The sequence below is a fragment of the Calidris pugnax genome, unplaced genomic scaffold (assembly GCF_001431845.1).
Source record: "Calidris pugnax isolate Ruff unplaced genomic scaffold, ASM143184v1 scaffold27, whole genome shotgun sequence".
NCBI lineage: Eukaryota > Metazoa > Chordata > Aves > Charadriiformes > Scolopacidae > Calidris > Calidris pugnax.
In genome coordinates, this window is record NW_015090893.1 from 11,215,684 (window position 1) to 11,234,908 (window position 19,225).

The window sequence follows — 19,225 nt, forward strand, 5'->3', positions numbered from 1 at the left end:
TCCTTGCGCGCGCCTGCCCGGCGGCCGCGCGCGCTCCCGCGGAGGGAGGGGAGGGGGGAGGCGCAGGCGCGGAGGTTCTGCGCCTGCGCAAAGCCTGCCGGGACGTCCTCGTGTCCGCTTCTCCCCCCCCCCGCAGCGCCGTGAATGGACTCGCCTGGACTCTCCGCTCCGGGCACGGCGGGCGCGTCCAAAGTCCGCCGGCGGGGGAAGGGAGGGAGGGAGGGAAGGAGGAGGGAGTTGGGAGTTGGGTGCTCTCCCTCTCCATGAGGAAACGAGGGCCTCGAGGCCGGGCGGCCTTCAAGCCATGCTGGGCTGCCACCATGCCGGCGTGGCCAGCGACCCCGTACCCTGGTCCCGCCGAACAGGGGCTGTGTCAGGCCCTGGCTGAGTTTCCCCAATGAGGTCTTGGCCACCCCTGCCTCACAATCCGGGGGCGAGCAGACCTCAGTAGAGACCCTCGGGCTGCAGCGAGGCCTTAGTCTCCCTGAGGGCTCAGAGGCCGTTCCTGTGCAGCCCAGCCGCAGGCGTGCCAGTGGCGGAGCTGCATAAGGGTGTATTTTTCAAGGCCGTGAGGGCAAACTGCTGGTTCCGTGGCACGTGTGGCTCATAGAATTATTTAGGTTGGAAAAGACCCTTGGGATCGTTGAGTCCAACCATCAACCCTACTCTACAAAGCTCTCCCCTACACCATATCCCCCAGCACCACATCTAAACGACTCTTAAACTCATCCAAGGATGGTGACTCAGCCTCCCTGGGCAGCCTATTCCAATGCCCAACCGCTCATTCTGTGAAAAACTCTTTCCCAATGTTCAGTTTAAACCTACCCTGTTGTAGCTAGAAGCCATTCCCTCTTGTTCTATCACTAATTACCACGCATTGCAGTGTGTAGCAACCTTATTAGCTGAGGAAGTTCTTCCTCTTCTGCAGAAACTTAGAAGTTGTCATTCAGGTACCTACTATGGGAGCTTTTAGGCTGGCTTCTCCTATTCCAGAAATGCTATTTAAATTACATTAGCAACCAAAGTTTGTATCCGGTAAAGCAGCATAATGTAACTTCTTGTGTAACATCGCTGCCAACACTTGCTTTGCTGGCTGATGGTGATGGAAGATATGCAATTTATTTGGAAGCTTGTCTACTAATAATTAAGCTTAGATAATATTTCCTTTTAGACTGCCAGCCTTCTGGACAGGGTAGCTTCTGTTATAAAATGCTGCAGTTCTGGTACTGCTGCGGAATTGTTACCATCTGCCCACTGTTTGGGAGCCTTTCACTGAATCTCAGCTACTTGCCTACCATTTTGCTGAACGGATCCAGAAAAACAAATCTTGATATCTTTTACACTTCAGGCATAGTTCAACGTCCCAAGTTTAATATTCACAACTCAGCAGAAACATAACTTTTAGAAAAAAAAAAAAAAGAGGTTTTTCTCGAGCATTGCTCCCTATCAAACGACCTTGGTGCTGTCAGCATCTTATGACAACCCATTACTGAACGTTATTTTGATTCAAAGTTTATCTTCCTAGATGATAGGTAGTTACCATTTTGCCTTCTCAGCTCTGCAGTCTCTTGCGTTGCGCAATTTAGATCTTATGCAATATGCCAGATGGGCAGAAAGTAATCACCTTTCTTCCCATGGTCACTTGAGTTTGGGATTTTGTGGATGAAAACGTGTTGTTAACAGGTAAATATAGCAGGTTGGATTACAGCACTCTGTAAATATAACATTAGAATATTATTTTTTTTCCTAAGGAGTTCAGAGTAAAATACGTATTTTTCTTGCTTATAAACCCAGCACTTGAAGGTATGTTGAATCCAGGGAAAAAGAGAGGATGAATCTTCTCAAGACACCAAAAGTATGTGTGCCTTGCTACTTTAATAAAAAATATATTGCAGGAAATAACCACCTGTGATAATGTAATGTTTAACAGTTTGCATGTGGTTTAAAAAAAAAAGCTGTTCAAGGATGTTTACAAGCACTGGTGGTGAGAGCTGGAAAAACATTTTGCTCAAGGAGATCAGAATTTGTTTTTTCAGTCATTTTCATCATGGCTAATGAGGACAAAAAACAGCTGGAAAAGGCACCCTGCTCTTTAACAAAGTCCCACAGTGCTTGTATTTGGAAGCTACTGAACTTGCTCCCAGGTCCAGCACCGCAAAGCAGGTTCTTGAAGAGTCCTCCTACCTTCTGCGTGGTTAAGACCACAGTAACAAGAATTTGTGTGTGCAGACCTACTACATCGGAAGGTGTAAGGGAGGGCTTTCACTCAGCATCTTCACATTAGTCAGCTGGAGATGCTGGTCCTGGGCCGTGCCCTGTTGAAACTGTTGTGCATTTCCTTTAGCGCTTCGTAGCAGCACCACAAACGGTAGAAAACTTTGTTATGGAAAGCTTAAAACACAAATCGACAGTTCAAAGCTGCAAATGCTGCTGAACGTGTTTGAACCATAACAGCAAGGCCATCATTTACCTTTTCCTAACCTTTTCATTGCTCCACAGATGTTTCCAAAGGGCACTGCTGCAGTGCAAGGTGGTGGCACAGGTGTGCCCTGGCAGGTGCTTAGAAATACAGTTCAGAACGCAGGGAATTAATGATTAGGTGAGGCGTGCTAGGTTCAGATTCCTCTTCAGTATTAGAGGAGTGTGAGTTTGTACAATCCTGAAAGGTAATTCAGTTTTTCCTCCTTCTATGGTTTGTTTTTTGGTTTGTGGTTTTTTTTTTTTTTCAAACAGCAAAACAGTGACTGTGAGAAAAACTGTGGGGAGTGAACAAAGAGAAGTTATTTATGAATGTCTGATCAAAAAAAGCCTTTCTGCTGAGAAAAAAACAGACTTCTTGCATGCCTCAGCAAAAAGATTGCAGTAACGTCGGAGGGTTTGTGGCGAAGAGGCCAGTGCAGGACACACACCAGCCAAGAGGTCAAAGCAGCTTTTAGATTCCTGCCAACCTGCGCTCGACACAGATTTGCAGCAGAAGGTAAATTACCTTAACATCCTTATGACTAATATGCTGAGCTGTCTGTTCCTATTGGGTGTGAATATTTCAGAGGTAACCTCTGTCGGAATTGAACAGCAGATAAAAAGAAACACTGAGGTCTGTGCAGTTCACTGACTTATCACCCACTTTTGGCTGTTGGATGAACAGTCCTCCCAGTGCAAATGCAAGTCCAGATGAAGATCAGCTCAGGGCAACGTTCGTTTGGCACTTCTCTCTTGAAACGACAATTTCTACTTCCCCCTCTGCACACGTGTAAATAGTTTGAAGGAATTGCATTCCTCCTTCTTGAGTCTGCTGTCTGTGATAAATAACAATTAGTAGTGACAGCTGAGAATTACAAACTCTTTCCCCACTAGGGAATAGTTAGGATTAGTCAAGAGAAAGTGTCAATGAAAACAGTAACAGTCTGAAATCTGAAATGAAGCAACAGGGAATGTTTACAGCACTAACAGGACAAACACAGTGAGGTTGGGAGATGAGTTCTGGGAATGTTTTTCTTCCAGAAAAAAGTTCATTGATAAAAATACAGGTGTAGTGGTAGGTACAAGAAACCAGGCACAGGCAGTGAGGCCTCACCATTATTCCTGCTTGCTGATCTCTCTGCAGCTCCAGCTGCCGCTGGCCTGAGATGTTCCTTAGCACACAGGAGCGTGTGTTGCCTCCCCTGTGAATGGCCATACAAGGCAGAGGTGATATTCCTTGTATTTCCTTGTGTGGAAAAATAAATCTGGAAAGTTATGGTGAGTAACACCCTCAGTTCTCAGAGCATAGCTCATAATAGGGCATCGTACATTAGGTAAGTAACAGAGATTGGGGCCACATTTACATAATAAAGACCAAAGCTACTGCAAATTGCATCTTGCTCTCTGCAATCCCATAATTACAGACTTTATGGTCTGTAAACATCATATTTAAAGACAACTGAGCCCAAGTACATGCTAACCTATTTGCATCTTGTCCTTACAGGTGGAACCAATCCCTGTAACTAGTTGAAGAGACTATGTAGCAACAGTGTTGGTGTGATTTAGGGATTTAGTGCAACACAATGAAAACTGGACTGCTGTTTTTTTGCCAAAATCTGCAGTAACCCTTACTGCTTTTAACAAACACACCTTTGACCCATTCAGTTGCACTGGCACTAGCTACTTCATGCCCAAAACATGAGTTAGCGAATTATAAAAGCTCCTCATCTTTACGGCGGAGGTGGCTTTTTTTATTCTCAGATGCAGCCATTAACTCTTGATGAGAAACTCTTACCTGCAGAGATGTATTCCGAGTGCTTAACCGGGTGACAGCACGCGCATATGCTCAGGGAACACTGCCAGTGCTAACAGTGACACGGCGCTGGCTTCACATGACTTGTCTGGGAGGGGACAGCCAGCTCCTGCTTGGAAACACACCCCAGTCGCCTTTGCCTAAACCCTCATAAAGTTTCCACAGCGGTAGTGAAAGGTGAGGAGTTGAACTCTGGGCTCTGAATAGACACAAAGGACCTCTCCTAGGCTACCATCAGCAGGAGGTGAGCAAAGAATGGGTAGCCAGAGTTCAGGGGCGTAGCACCTTGAAAAGATATGATAGAAACTCTTGAGGAAATAATTAAAAAGCAATGTCATGTGTCTGTTTAAAGTGCGATTGTAAGCTTTTCTAGGGACTGTGCTTGCCTTGAGAGCTGTGCAGTGCTTGGCACAGTAGGACGTCCACCAAACACGAAGTCTAGTCCTCTGCCTGCCCACATAGCGTGGCTGATGATATGCAACTTTTCGGGTGACCAGGTAAGTTGCCCTTACCTTTTCCTTTCTCTAGTCGTAGCCTTTTTTTCCTCTCAGGTGCAGTTCTTTTCCACAGTCTGCGCACTACAAAGGTGGATTCCAGTGAAGTAAGGTCCAGAAGATTTCAAGCAGGAGGGAAAAAGGAAAACCAAGCAACCGTGGTAGGCAGGCAGCCCATCACAGCAGGCGGACCCTGTTACTCAGCTGCACCTGCCGGGAGCAGAACTGGCTGGCTGGGGTCAGGAAAGGATAACAACCTTACAATAGAAGGAGATATGGGCATTTGCACAGCTTGGGACAGTCTGAGCAACAGAAATGTAAAGGGACAGTAGAGGTTGGACATAAATAATAATGTAAATTTAAAAAAAATAATTGTAAAAATATGGGCAGGTATATTAAAAACCGTATGTACATTATCTTGAGTATTTCAGAGCATGATGCAGATAAAGTTGCTTTTTCTGATACCTGAAGTGGAAAAGTCAGTGAAAATAGATCTGTGACTTAATGAACAGTTGTTGGATAAATGATGAAGTATATGGAAATAATAATAAAAAAATGTATTAGGCTTCTTTATTGACTAGTGTATGTTTCTCCTTTAACAGCAAGAGACTGCAACAATTACTTTTATTTTAGGGTTGAGGATTGGGGACTGCAGAAGTGGAACATAAATAATAATGTAAATTTTTTTTAAAAATGTAAAAATATAGGGCAGGTATATTAAAAACCATATTCACATTCTCTTGAGCATTTCAGAGCATGATTCAGATATAGTTGCTTTTTCTGATACCTGAAGTGGAAAATTCAGTGACAATAGATCTGTGACTTAATGTAGCAGTTGTTGGATAAATGATGAAGTATATGGAAATAATAATAAAAAATGTATTAGGCTTCTTTATTGACTAGTGTATGTTTCTCCTTTAACACCAAGAGACTGCTTGGAAAAACAATTACTTTTATTTTAGGGTTGAGGATTTGGTTTGGATCAAATTCTGTGTTAACTAGTTTGAAATAACTGAAAAGGAACTTTTTTTTTCTTTTTTTAACAACACCGTTTCTAGCTAATATTTGGAAATAGCTGCAGGCAGCTGAGATCTTCACTGGCTGATTCGGGGCTGGTTAATGTGCCAACATGAGATCAGTGCCAAGCAGTTGAATGGCTTTTTTGTTTGGTGAAAGAGCCATGGTTACACGATTGCTTTTTAAATGTATTTGGTGATTCTGAACCAGAAAATACGTTACCCAACAAAAAAAAAAAAAATAGTAGGTAATGAGGTGTTGGGGAAGAACATAATCCATCAAAATTTATCTTGTTGTAATGTAAATAATGTCACATTTTGTCCTGTAAATGTGACTTAGGAAAGGCAGTATACCGAGATTTTGGTGAGAGAGGAGGCAAGCAGACTAATGAGGTGTTGGGGAAAAACATAATCCATCAAAATTAATCTTGTTGTAATGTAAATAATGTCACATTTTGTCCTGTGACTTAGGAAAGGCAGTGTACTGAGATTTTGGTGAGAGAGGAGGCAAGCAGACATGGCAGTACTGTTTTGAACTTGCTTTTGCCCAAGTAAGACTTCTATCATAATTTGGTTATGCTAGGAATGGGATTATAATTTTAACTCTTTCCTAAACTCATGGAATACGAGACTCAATCAAGCACTGGCTTTTTCTCCTCCTAAAAACTCAAAGCAGAGTCACATCATCTACTGTGCTCTGATCTCTTGCTCTTTGCATGCAAAGATTCAGCAGGGTTTTTTGGTTTGGATCAAATTCTGTGTTAACTAGTTTGAAATAACTGAAAAGGAGCTTTTTTTTTCTTTTTTTAACAGCACCATTTCTAGCTAATATTTGGAAATAGCTGCAGGCAGCTGAGATCTTCACTGGCTGATTCAGGGCTGGTTAATGTGCCAACATGAGATCAGTGCCAAGCAGTTGAATGGCTTTTTTGTTTGGTGAAAGAGCCATGGTTACACGATTGCTTTTTAAATGTATTTGGTGATTCTGAACCAGAAAATACGTTACCCAACAAAAAAAAAAAAAATAGTAGGTAATGAGGTGTTGGGGAAGAACATAATCCATCAAAATTTATCTTGTTGTAATGTAAATAATGTCACATTTTGTCCTGTAAATGTGACTTAGGAAAGGCAGTATACCGAGATTTTGGTGAGAGAGGAGGCAAGCAGACATGGCAGTCCTGTTTTGAACTTGCTTTTGCCCGAGCAAGACTTCTATCATAATTTGGTTATGCTAGGAATGGGATTATAATTTTAACTCTTTCCTAAACTCATGGAATACGAGACTCAATCAAGCACTGGCTTTTTCTCCTCCTAAAAACTCAAAGCAGAGTCACATCTTCTACTGTTCTCTGATCTCTTGCTCTTTGCATACAAAGATTCAGCAGGGTTTGACTCAGCAAAGGATTTAAGTTATAACAAGGGAATTTCTGATTATATACTGGGGGGGCAGGAAATTACAATGAAGGTAGTCAAACACTGGAACGGATTTCCCAGAGCAGCTGTGGAATCTCCTTCTATGCAGACTCAAAACTCAACTCTTCAAGGCTTTGAAGAACCTGCTAAGAAAGGTGGAATGGAGAAAAGTCTCAAAATGAGTGGATTATTCAAGCTTGACATGTTTCAAGCATTAGCAGTATTTTCCTGGAAACAGTGGGCACACCTGCCCTGAGAGGACCTGTGTGATGAGATGGACATATAGTACATGTTACACAATGTAAAATGCATCACTGTGATCAGAAGGCCTTTTGGAAGTGAAGATAAGATCAATTTGTCCTGTGGCAAGTTATTTACGCTGTTCTGCTCAGGCTAGGAGGTCATTTGTGATTGCTACATGTAGGTATTCTTCAGCAGATATGTTAGACCCCAGCTATATTTTTTTCAATAAGGTTGTGGTTGGCAAATGCTATATCAGAGAATACAGTAGTGAATATAGCAGCTCACAAAGTCTAATAGCGAGGAGCTCTCCATCTGGGGAAAGATGAGGTGTTCAAGAACACTGTGACTTCCTTAACACGTTCTCATTTTAAGCAATAGAACCTTAGGACACCTCTTACATCACTTTTTATGGCCAAGGGAGACCGAGTTAACATGTTTATTGTTTTTTAAAGCTGCTACCCAAAGTTAGCATTTCCCATAGGAGTATATACAATCCTAGTGGCGAAATAGGGAGGTGGGAGTTTGGGCTCATGGCTTCAAGTTTCAAATCACTTTTTGCCTGATTTTTTTTTTTTTCCCCTTCTCAGAACAAGTTAACATCAGTTTCTTCCACTAAAACATGTAGTTTGGTGAACTGGACTTGTCTTTTTCTTTCCCTGAGTAAGCAGGAACCCAAGCAGGAAAAATGTGCCCAATTTTTCTGTCTCGTGCCCCTTGACCTGCATACTTATGTGTAACGCAGGGAAACAGAGCTAGAAACACTTGTAAATAAACTGGAGTTGCATTTGTAAGAATGTACCCAGAAAGGTACCGTTTTGAAGCTGAAGTGTAATCTCCTGGCTAATGTGGGGACTTCTTTTTGGCAGCGTGTTCCTCCCTTCTGAAACGCTGCAAGAGGAGTGCTTCCAAGAGGCTTGGTGGCATCATAAAGGTAATAGAATGTCATCTTTCTCATGAGTAACTTTCCGACTCTTTTTCCTTTTACCTCAGACAGGTGCCTTTCTACCTTCTTTGTACTTTCCCTTGTTACCTGAGGTAACATGGTTTGCCTGGGCTTGAATATTCTCCTGAGTATGAATAGCAAAATGGGTTAAATTCTGCAGTCCTCAGGAATCTGGCCTTTGCAGTATTAGAATTCATGTGTTTGTTCTTTAAGACCGGGTGAAACCAAGAAAACCTTAAGGAATGTTTTGTTAGCTTTTGCTAATTATAATTTATGTTAGGAGGGCAGCAATATAAAAACAGCTACACAGTAATCCCTCCGACAGCCACAGCATGTCCTGAAATACAGAGATCTTCCCATGGCCGTGGACAGCAGTGAAGCCCCAGGAACTACTTAGAAGTTGGATTTGATTATTTTTTTTTTTTTTTTACCAAATCCAGCAACAAACAGTCAAGCCAGAGCTAAGTGCAGGGATAATTATTATGAGGTGGCCACCTGTCCATTTAGGACTTTAAACCTCCAAATTGACCACAGCAGGACTTGCATTAAAGATGATTTTCTCACTTACCATATTCTTATGCTGTAGCTTACAGTTCCTCTGCCACATGAGTGAGGGCTGTGTGGAGGTCTGCTGTGTTCGTTCTCCATGGCACAAACTCACATTTTTGTAGTCAGATTTTTGTTTTCATTCTTGTTACTTTAACAGCATGTCGTCGTTATGGAGGAGCCCATGTCCCGTATCATCATTTGCTTGCAGACTGCAAAGGGCTGGAGATCCCACTGAGTGCAACGGGCCAGGTCAAGGGCAGCAACCCTGCCACAACACACCAGTGCCACAGCCTAAAGCTTTGGGGTTGGCTCTTCTCCCATTTTTCTTTGCTACCTTTGCATCCCTGTTGGTTCTTCTAGGACAATACTAACTGGTCAGGAAATAGGGGCATTTTTCTTCTCAAGAGCTCATGGCCAACATGAAGGAGGGAGCAAGACAGGACAGAGAGTAAATATTTTACAGTTTTGCAACCGAGCTCGAAGTTGAGGGGATTTGCTGTTGTCAGCAGTGTGTTCTTCTGCACTCCAGCTGTACAAGGTTCACTTATGTAGATCACCTCTTATTTCAGATGAAAAGCGACTCTGGACATTCCACCATGGCTGAGCAGCAGAAACAGGTAAAAGCTCAAGGTCATCTTTTAAAGGAAGTGTCATGCAGGTGCTTTGGAAGGCTGGATGCGTTGAATCATCTTCTAAGAGAAATGATAGAAAGATCCACACTCTGATCCCTTTAGCACAACTAGGAGCTCATCACAGCCACGTTTTCCCAGCACTTGTTCCCTTCCAGTGGACTGCAGCTGCAGCACCGAGTGGTGACGGGCCTGTTAACCTTTGCTTGTGTGGTAAGAGACCACAACACACCACTGTAACCAGAAGGTGTGCCACCTAACTGGGCCCAGATCTCAAAGTGGTCCTCACAATGTGTTTCCCAGCCGATGTTCTCCAGTCTCTTCACCTTGCAGGCAGCAACCCTGTTCTGCACTTAAGGAATTTGCCAACTTGTACAAGCCCTTTAAGGGCAAGATCTCAAGCAATCCATAGATCAGAGTTTGGAAACTACTGTGCTGGAGCTGTTGGCATGAAGAGAAACAGGGTGTTAGCACTTGAACTTGATGAGCAAGATTCTTTTTTTTCTATGTAAACTTCTCTGCTTCTACAGCTCATGTAATTACACCGTGTGGGATTCATTCACGTAATCACTCCATCACGTGCAATAAAAACACAGCCTCCAAACAAGACAGTTTCTAGCCAAAGGGCTTTTAAAATAGCTTCAATACTGAGCTTTAGCTGCTCTCTGTCCTATCTCAAATCGGGACATACACAGGATCTGATGAGAATTAGGAATTACTAGTTCTTTAAACTCTTTGAGTCCTTCATCTGGAAGATGCTGAAGACTCTAAAATACTATTTGGTCTGAAAATTCTGACTGTTGTAAGACATCAGAGTTTTCTTTGATATGTTCTTTCTTCATCCCAGGAGAAATAAGGTTTTATAGGATATGATTCTGTTAAAAAGCTCTAACCTTTTTAGAATAGTTGTATATTCATAGAATATACGTATTCTAAAGAATACGTAGATGGTCTTCCAGGGTCTAAAGATTAAGAAAGTCTTACCTCACGTCAGCGTACATGAGGCATAACATGGATGCAATTGCAAGTATGAAACTGCTAAAAGAGCAGATCTTCAGAGTCCAGCACCCAGTATCTGAAGCTGAAACAGATGGTTTTCTCCAGCCTTGCGTTTGTAGCTCAGAACACCCGCTGATAATGCTGGCAACTGATTGCCTTGCTTCTAGTATAGACCCGTAGGGTTCACAAACACCAAGCTTTAGGGCAAGAGTTCTTAGAATTACTTCCTCCCCAGTTGCTAACTTGATTAAAAAAAAAAAAAAAAAAGAGGTGATAGGAGGAAACAGTTGTTTGTTTTAATGAGGAAAGTTTCAGTGCTAATGAGCAAAGTTCTGTCCTGGGACAGATAAATGTTGCTGACAAGTCCTGGGTGATGTTTAATGTTCTGTAGCCATTACAGAATCTTAAAGAAGCTCTAAGCACTGGAAGCCCTGTAGAGAGGATTCCTCTATATTGCATTACCCTAAACACACCTGCATTCAACATTTATTAGGGAGCTGTCCCTCTTGTTTGTCCTCTCAGACAGGAGACGGGCAGGACAGCAACTATGAATCATGCTATTTTTACTCCAATCTGTGCAGCACAACAACACAGTTAAAAAACAGGAAGGACAGAGTAATGAATAAGACACTAGCTGGTAATTACACTATATTAGTTTAGAATTGCATTGATTTTTTAAAAACATTTATCCTGCAGATAAATATAATGTATATTCACCTAAGAAAATCCAAACTAAGATTGCTGAATTCCAGAACTGATTCCAACTTGGGCTACTGTAAAAGACAGATAGTTAATTATACATTTGTCATGTGTTTGCTGTTCAACTTGGTTTTGAATATTTACATGCTGAAATATATTCAACACTGCTTTTATAATATACTTATTCCTGGAATCAGAAAGTCTCACTGGTAATTTTCTGACTCTTGTGCAGTTGCTCTGTATAGTTAAAATCCTGACTGTGATAGAAGAGTCATGCTAACATCACAGCTGCCCTTATGCTGTACACAGGAATATTTTTCAGCAGATAGCATTTCTGTGACTGACGACAGCGATTTAGAGAACTTTGTACTTTCGAGAAGTTGACTATTTTAGCTCCTTGTTACTGTGCAGCTGTTCCATACAGGTGGCAGGTGGTACCTACCAGACAAGCTGCATTCTCAGTACTAGAACCGAGAGTACCTCTGATGGCCCAAAGGCACAGCAAAGGGAATTAGGCAAGGAAAGATAATATCCTGTATTAAACCTCTGTTGTATTTGGGGGAAAAAAGCACAAGCTTCAGATCATCTGGGCACAACAGCTCTCAACTACTGTGGGGAGAAAGCGTACTGCTTACTGGGAGGGAGAAAATACTGAGGGAGGGAGGTGCTGTGATAGAGCACCATTCCTTACCCCAGTTCTTCTTTTCCTACTGCTCTGAGTTACCCAGAAGCTCCTTATATTATAGTTTTTCCAGGTAATGAGAAGCGCACCAAATAAAAACAGAGAGGGGAAAACTCAGCGATCCTTTATCTCCTTTGGTTATTTCAGACAAATTCCATGTCAGTGACACTTCAGGTCTCAGTAAGCCTGGCAGATGGACGTGTGTGTACCCCCCTTCCTCAATTACACACAATAGCCCATAACAGCTTTGTGATTACGTTCCTTAGAGACTTTGTGAAACAAAACAGGCCACTATCGGACTGCATTTCAAATACAAAGGATGCTCGTGTAGGACACAGCAGCACACGCTCACTCTTGTTGCTTCTCACAGGAGGAGAAGCTCTGCCATGCCTTGAAGATCACTGCCCGTGTCCTTGGTACAGGCCTGATCGTGTTCACTGCCTTAGCAAACTCTGTTTCTTGGTAAGATTGTTCGAACAAAGGGGCTCGAGGAGAAACTTTTCCATGGGAAGGGAAAAAAAGTGGATGTTGAAAAGATGGGCAATCAAGAACACTTATTCCCCCAGGTACGCGGAGGGTATCTGGGACACCTTAGGCCATTTCTGGCAAACAAAATGGCTAGAGTTGTACTATCTGTTTGAGGGAGACGAATGGACAATCTTCCTCCTTGGTAAGTGTTAACAACTCTCTGAACAGGCCTGGTATGGACCTTGCAAGGTCCCAGGGATCACCTCAACCTTATCCTACTTGTATTTTAAAACCACCCATGACAGAGAGACCCCCCAAGCCTCCCAGAAAAGCCCATTCTTAGCCTCAGTTGGTGGCACATCGGACTGCCTTTACCTCCTGCATTTCAAATATGAAGGATGCTCATGTAGGACACAGCAGCACACACTCACTCTTGTTGCTTCTCACAGGAGGAGAAGCTCTGCCATGCCTTGAAGATCACTGCCCGTGTCCTTTATCGGACTGCATTTCAAATACAAAGGATGCTCGTGTAGGACACAGCAGCACACGCTCACTCTTGTTGCTTCTCACAGGAGGAGAAGCTCTGCCATGCCTTGAAGATCACTGCCCGTGTCCTTGGTACAGGCCTGATCGTGTTCACTGCCTTAGCAAACTCTGTTTCTTGGTAAGATTGTTCGAACAAAGGGGCTCGAGGAGAAACTTTTCCATGGGGAGGGAAAAAAAGTGGATGTTGAAAAGATGGGCAATCAAGAACACTTATTCCACCAGGTACGCGGAGGGTATCTGGGACACCTTAGGCCATTTCTGGCAAACAAAATGGCTAGAGTTGTACTATCTGTTTGAGGGAGACGAATGGACAATCTTCCTCCTTGGTAAGTGTTAACAACTCTCTGAACAGGCCTGGTATGGACCTTGCAAGGTCCCAGGGATCACCTCAACCTTATCCTACTTGTATTTTAAAACCACCCATGACAGAGAGACCCCCCAAGCCTCCCAGAAAAGCCCATTCTTAGCCTCAGTTGGTGGCAAGTTGTAACCTACGAGACAGTTGTCTTCTCTAACATCCTCCTCATTCCCTGGGTCTTACCTGGATGTCAGAACTTACCCATATTCTATCTTGAAGCATCTCAGGGCAGGGGATACACACCTGGATCCCAGCAAGGTCCTCTGGGTGCTACGCCACTGTATTTTGTTTCTGATTTAGCCACAGCTGCCAATTTATTCACACATCTCTGCCCTTTCCTCACGCCACAGGGGCTGCACTGGTGCCTGCCCTTGCTTTCTGGTGCTTCAATGGAATCCTTATGGTGGCTGATGTAACAGGAAAGCCAGCTTTTATTACTCGCTATCGCATTCAGCTGGGCAAGAATGATCCTGTAAGTATTTATCGCTCTGCCTTTTCTGCTGGCTAAACACCTCCTGCAGTCGCTCAGGCCAGGAGCAGGGAGAAGAACCTGTTGTGCTTTTCTCTTGCAACCAGATAGGATTCAAGGGGAATCAAGCTGAGTCTTGTATATCCCCTGCAGTGAGGAAGGCAGTTCTTGTAATTAGGCTACTGATCAGATCCAGATTGACTGCTTGTTAGGAAGTTGATCCCAAAACTAGCACAGAAACAGCCTGCAAATCTTAAAGCTCTTTATCCTCCCAGTTCAAAGCCACATTGCTTCTGATTCAGCACCAAGTCCTCACTTCTCTTTTGCAGGTGGACACAAAGAAATTGTGCCAAGCCATCTGTGTAGCGCTGTTTAATCAGTTCTTTATCTCCTTGCCCATGCTTGTGCCCATGTTCTCCGTTATGAAATGGTGGGGTAACACCTTCAGCAAGGAATTACCCACCTTCCACTGGTTTCTTGTGGAGCTAAGCATTTTCACCATAATAGAGGAAATTCTTTTTTATTATACACACAGGTAAGTACAGGAACGGGACTCTTGTGGTTTTCCTCCATGCCTTTAGGCTTATACCCATCTCCTCCAACAGCAGTATCCTAGTCCTCACTCTTCCACCAATCTTGGATTTATATGGGAAGACACTCAGGTCCAGAATCCATCCTTACAGCATGAGGTTTGGGTGCTGCAATGCTGCTGGTAACTCTGGGAAGCTAAAATGGGTAAAATTACAAAGGTGGAACAGCTTAAAGGCTAAGAAAAAAACAAAGCAGCTGGCTTCACACAAAGACTGTAACCCAACGTCCTTCAAAAAGAGGAGAGGACAACTGACTATCTTGAAAGAAAAAAAGCTTAAGAAGTCCATGACCGATCTCTTGTTCGCTTGTACAGCACCTAGGAAACGGGGCCTGGCCCTGACACTGCAGGCTCTCTAAGCACCAACACCAACATTAAAGGAAAAACCTAAAGCAAGGAAGAAAAAAGCCTTCAAGGCTGGAAGCAGCAAGTGCAGCATTCTCACAACTGTGTAGGTTTTCCTTTTGGATAAACGCACACAAAAAACCCCATACAAACCAAGTTCTTAAGGGCCCACCACAGCATTCTCACAACTGTGTAGGTTTTCTTTTTGGATAAATGCACACAAAAAATCCCACACAAACCAAGTTCTTAAGGGCCCACAGAATCTAAAATTCTACCTCTATTACTTGCCAGTAGGTGAAACAGTGAAAACACAAAGTCAGTCTTCCCCTCAGAAGTACTCCCAAGTTCGAGCAAATCAATCACTTTGATTTATGGGATGTATCTGGCCTAAGTTTGACATCAGTCAGTGGACACAGACTACAAAGTCAGTCTTCCCCTCAGAAATACTCCCAGGTTTGAGCAAATCAATCATTCAAGGACTTTGATTTATGGGATGCATCTGGTCTAAGTTTGACATCAGTCAGTGGACACAGACATTAGGTGAGGACTCCGAGTTAAAGAAAAAGAGAGAGAGGGAAGCCCCGAGTCCTACACTCTTACTCCCAACCGCTCTAAAATCTTTAATAAGGAAGAGGGGCATGAGGAAGCCCCCATCAGAAGTTCTGTGTTAGGTTACTCTACGTTCCCTTCTTACAGAGTTCAAAACCTACATTTCTCCGTTTTCTCAATTTAGGCTGGTTCACCTCCCACTCCTGTATAAGCACATTCACAAGAAGCACCACGAATGGACAGCCCCCATCGGCGTGGTCTCCATTTACGCTCACCCAGTAGAGCACATAGTAAGTGGATCCTCCCATGGTCACCCTCCAGTTCCTGCAGGGAGTGTGATTTCTGTGGGATGAGGAGTGGTAAGAGAAGAAAAGCAAATGCACCCTTAGACTCTTCCTTCTTAGGAAGAGCAAGCTGAGCTGCATGGCCAAGCAGCCAAGCTGTAGAAGGGTGGTGATACCTGTCTATACTGGACTCCACCAGCTTTAAGAGCCTCCACCAGATAAGGAAATGACTGAATGGTGCTTCCTTGAGCACAGGTGGTGCTTTCAGCAGATGTGGCACCTACACAGTCTGAGTCACTGCATGGACTCAGGATTCCATCAAGATTTTCGTGCTGGTGGCTGGGATTGGTGTTTGCAGGAGTGTCTCCTGGTGCTGCTCCAGCCCAGACTTCTCAGACAAACACATCCCACCTTCAGAAGATCCCACTTCTCAGATTCCCACCATCTCCTGTTCACAGTAGTCCTGGGCTACAGCACCAGCTCTGTGAGGCTCCATAACTGACAGTCTTTGAGCAGCAGAATGACTTTCTGTGTAAGAGTCCAGCTGAGCCCAGCTGGGGCAGGAAGCTTGGTGCAGGCAGCGACAGGCATTTGTGCCACTGGTAGGACACAACGAGGTGATGCAGCCGGGACCATCACATTGCCACCTCCACTGCACGTGTCCCCAGGACAGTGCCCTTTGGCAGTTCGGTTCCCCAAGAGCAGCCTCACCATTATTCCAAGGTGAAGCTGGAATTGAGACCTCTGACTCCAGGGTGATTTAGGGGGACCAGGCTGCCTTCACCCCAACTTTGATCTCACATCTGACTTCTGCTGGGAGCTTAGGCTGTGACTATGTTTTGCAGCGAGTAAAACACAGTTAGCTCAGAGTAAATTACTATTTCTTTGATGATTATGTAATTTTAGTAAGGTGTTCGCAGAGGGATCTTCCCTTTACGCTGTTTGCACAGAACTAAGTGATGTTACCACCCAGGTGAAACGATTCAGCTCCCAGAGGAGAGTCTGCTTGTCGTGGACCCATTAACGAGGCAGAATTTGCTTCTCTCTTCCAGCTCTCCAACACGCTGCCCGTCATGACTGGCCCGATGGTCATGGGGTCTCACATCGTTTCCATCGCAGTGTGGTTCTCCCTTGCTCTCATAACAACCAGCATCTCTCACTGTGGGTACCACCTGCCCTTCCTCCCGTCCCCGGAGTTCCACGACTTCCACCACCTCAAGTACGTCCGGGCACGGCTCGGCTTCTCCCCTTACCCTCCTGCCCACACCCTGGTGCTGCTGACAGGAAAAGCTCCTCTCCGAGGGTCAAGTGGGTTTGTGTAACTCGGGTACAAGCAGAGTCGTCCACCCAGTTCACCCCAGAGCAGGCTGAAGGCTGTCAGATCTCAAAGCGGTTCAGAGATGGGGATCTGGGAGGACTCCAGCCCACTGCTCACACAACTGCCATCTCCCCCCCCACCTCCACCACCTGACTCGGACACTTTCTCCAAAGCACAAACACCACAGCTGAGGCTGGGGGGGTTCAAGTTTCCAAAAGTTCCATGGGAGGAAAGAAAGCACAGTGTGGGAAGCAGCAGATATCTCCTGGACTTCCCCCAGGACAAGGACAGGGTCAGAGAGAGTTCTCTGCAAGGCTCTTCCTAGAAGTTCAGCAGATTCTGCACGTGGTCTAGAATAAAGACAGAGCAAGGGCAAAACACACGGCTGACATAAATTTGCAGGGAGCCTCTCCGTCTGTCCCTCTCCCCTACACTGGGATGAGTAACACCCATCAGATAACACCTTGCCCGAACAACCACAATTAACCCTTCCCAGCAGAGGTTCCCAGCCTCCCCCTGAACTGGAGAGAGCAGAGTTTCAGGGACACCTACCACAGGGGTGGAGCAAGGGCTGCCACCTCCCAGGTGTGTGCAGATTCACAGATGTACCCCCTCCAGCAGTTTGCCCCTCCCGTGCACTAAATTCATAGATGTACCCCCTCCAGCAGTTTGCCCCTCCTGCAGAAACAGCCCACGCACCAGGCGCTGGGCAACATCCCAACCACGGTACCGGTTCTCATCGCCGCTCATTTCCTCTGGAGCTCAGCTCGTGTCAGGACACGGATCCCTGCGGAGCCAGGACACTCTCTAGAAGGAACGGCTGTGCTGCCTGCAGAAACAGCCCACGCACCAAGCGCTGGGCAACATCCAAACCACGGTACCGGTTCTCATCGCCGCTCATTTCCTCTGGAGCTCAGCTCGTGTCAGGACACGGATCCCTGCGGAGCCAGGACACTCTCTAGAAGGAACGGCTGTGCTGGTGTCCCCGTGCTGGAAGCACAGCAGCTCCGTGTCCCAGGAACAGGCAGACACAGCAACCCAACTGTCCAGCTGCTCCGGAGAGAGACAGCTGTTTGACCATTTTTGAGCCACGATGGCACCAGGGAGGGAAGCTGGAGGAGAAGTTTCACCCAGGCTTTGTTAGGGATGCAAGAAAGATTGACGCAGTGGCAGGAATCACAGACAGCTTATCAGGACTCTGAAAGGAGCTGGAGATAGGAAGGGTGAAACAACCTCAGTAACTTCCAGTGATGTTCAATCTCCGTTTGGTTTCCAGGTTCAACCAGTGCTACGGAGTCCTGGGGGTGCTGGATTACCTGCACGGGACGGACAGAACCTTCAGACAAACCAAAGCCTACGAGAGACACAGGGTCCTCCTCAGCTTCACGCCGCTCTCGGAGAGCATCCCCGAGGTGCCCAAGCGGGCAGAGTGAGCCCAACAACCTGTCCTTCTTATAGCCCAACAAGTGATGAGCAAAACGAGCCACAATTATTTAAGCCAAATAGTATTTTAATTGGGAAAGAAGTTATTGATCACGCGTAACGAAACCCAAAGCCAAACTTTAAACATGCTACTTGAAATGACTGCACTTTTGCTGCCTGTTGTTTTCTACCTAAGGCACAACCGCTATGGAAAGCTATTTTTAAACAAAGTTTGGAGGTTTTTTCCTCCTTAAGTACTTGCACTGTTCCTTGGTTCTGGCTGCCTGTGGAAGGCAAACGTGTGTCAGGTCACACGGCTTTGTTTTAAAACCTTAATAATGAGAATTCCCTGCTCTCGGGTTTCACAGGCCATGCTTTGGCCTCTTCCAGCAGCATTCTATAGAAACACCAGCAAGGTCACTGCAACTACATACGATAGGAATTAAAACCACTGTTTTTCTGAGACTCAGAACACCTGGGATACAGGATACAAACCCATGGAAAGTCCGTGAGGCCACAGCTTTGGAAACACTCTGCCCTGCACACACAACAGCAGCCTGACTCCCCCCCAGCAGTTTTTCTTCACGTGGGAGGTCACTACGGGTCTGAATTTAGGGTCCTCACATCCTCATCCCTGCTCCACAAACTCATGTTCACAAACACAAAGCAGGTTTCCCCCCATGGGACAGGGACACAGAGCTGGGAGCTGATGTGCCACACGGCAGAAGCCCTGGTACATCATCCCCTCCCACCCAGCCTCACCTCCCTCAACACACACCAACAGGAGGCACAAACCAACACAAGCAGCTCTGGACAAGGATAAACCACAGAAAGAGACCTTCCAAAGAAAGGAGAGTCACTGCTGTCCTGAGCTGTGTGATAAGTGAAATCCCGTAAGAAAGGGCCCAACAAAAAGCACTGGTACCTTTTATGCACA

General features: G+C 45.1%; 1 protein-coding gene across 4 annotated transcripts; it reads left to right on the forward strand.

Moving 5' to 3' along the window:
* The first annotated feature begins 4,419 nt into the window (after nucleotides 1-4,419).
* On the forward strand, nucleotides 4,420-18,455 carry FAXDC2 (fatty acid hydroxylase domain containing 2). Of its 4 annotated transcripts, none has more exons than XM_014948010.1 (11): nucleotides 4,420-4,517; nucleotides 4,647-4,770; nucleotides 8,306-8,370; nucleotides 9,501-9,548; nucleotides 12,311-12,402; nucleotides 12,507-12,610; nucleotides 13,663-13,784; nucleotides 14,111-14,316; nucleotides 15,449-15,554; nucleotides 16,601-16,767; nucleotides 18,143-18,299. In XM_014948010.1, the coding sequence occupies exons 4-11, from the start codon at nucleotides 9,501-9,503 to the stop codon at nucleotides 18,297-18,299; spliced, it is 1,002 nt and encodes a 333-aa protein (XP_014803496.1). In that variant the 5' UTR covers nucleotides 4,420-4,517; nucleotides 4,647-4,770; nucleotides 8,306-8,370. The 4 variants fall into 4 exon arrangements, with proteins under 4 accessions (XP_014803496.1, XP_014803497.1, XP_014803495.1 ...); XM_014948011.1 differs by having other exon boundaries at nucleotides 4,437-4,517; nucleotides 4,638-4,770; XM_014948012.1 differs by having other exon boundaries at nucleotides 4,453-4,517; nucleotides 4,626-4,770.
* Nucleotides 18,456-19,225: the final 770 nt, after the last annotated feature.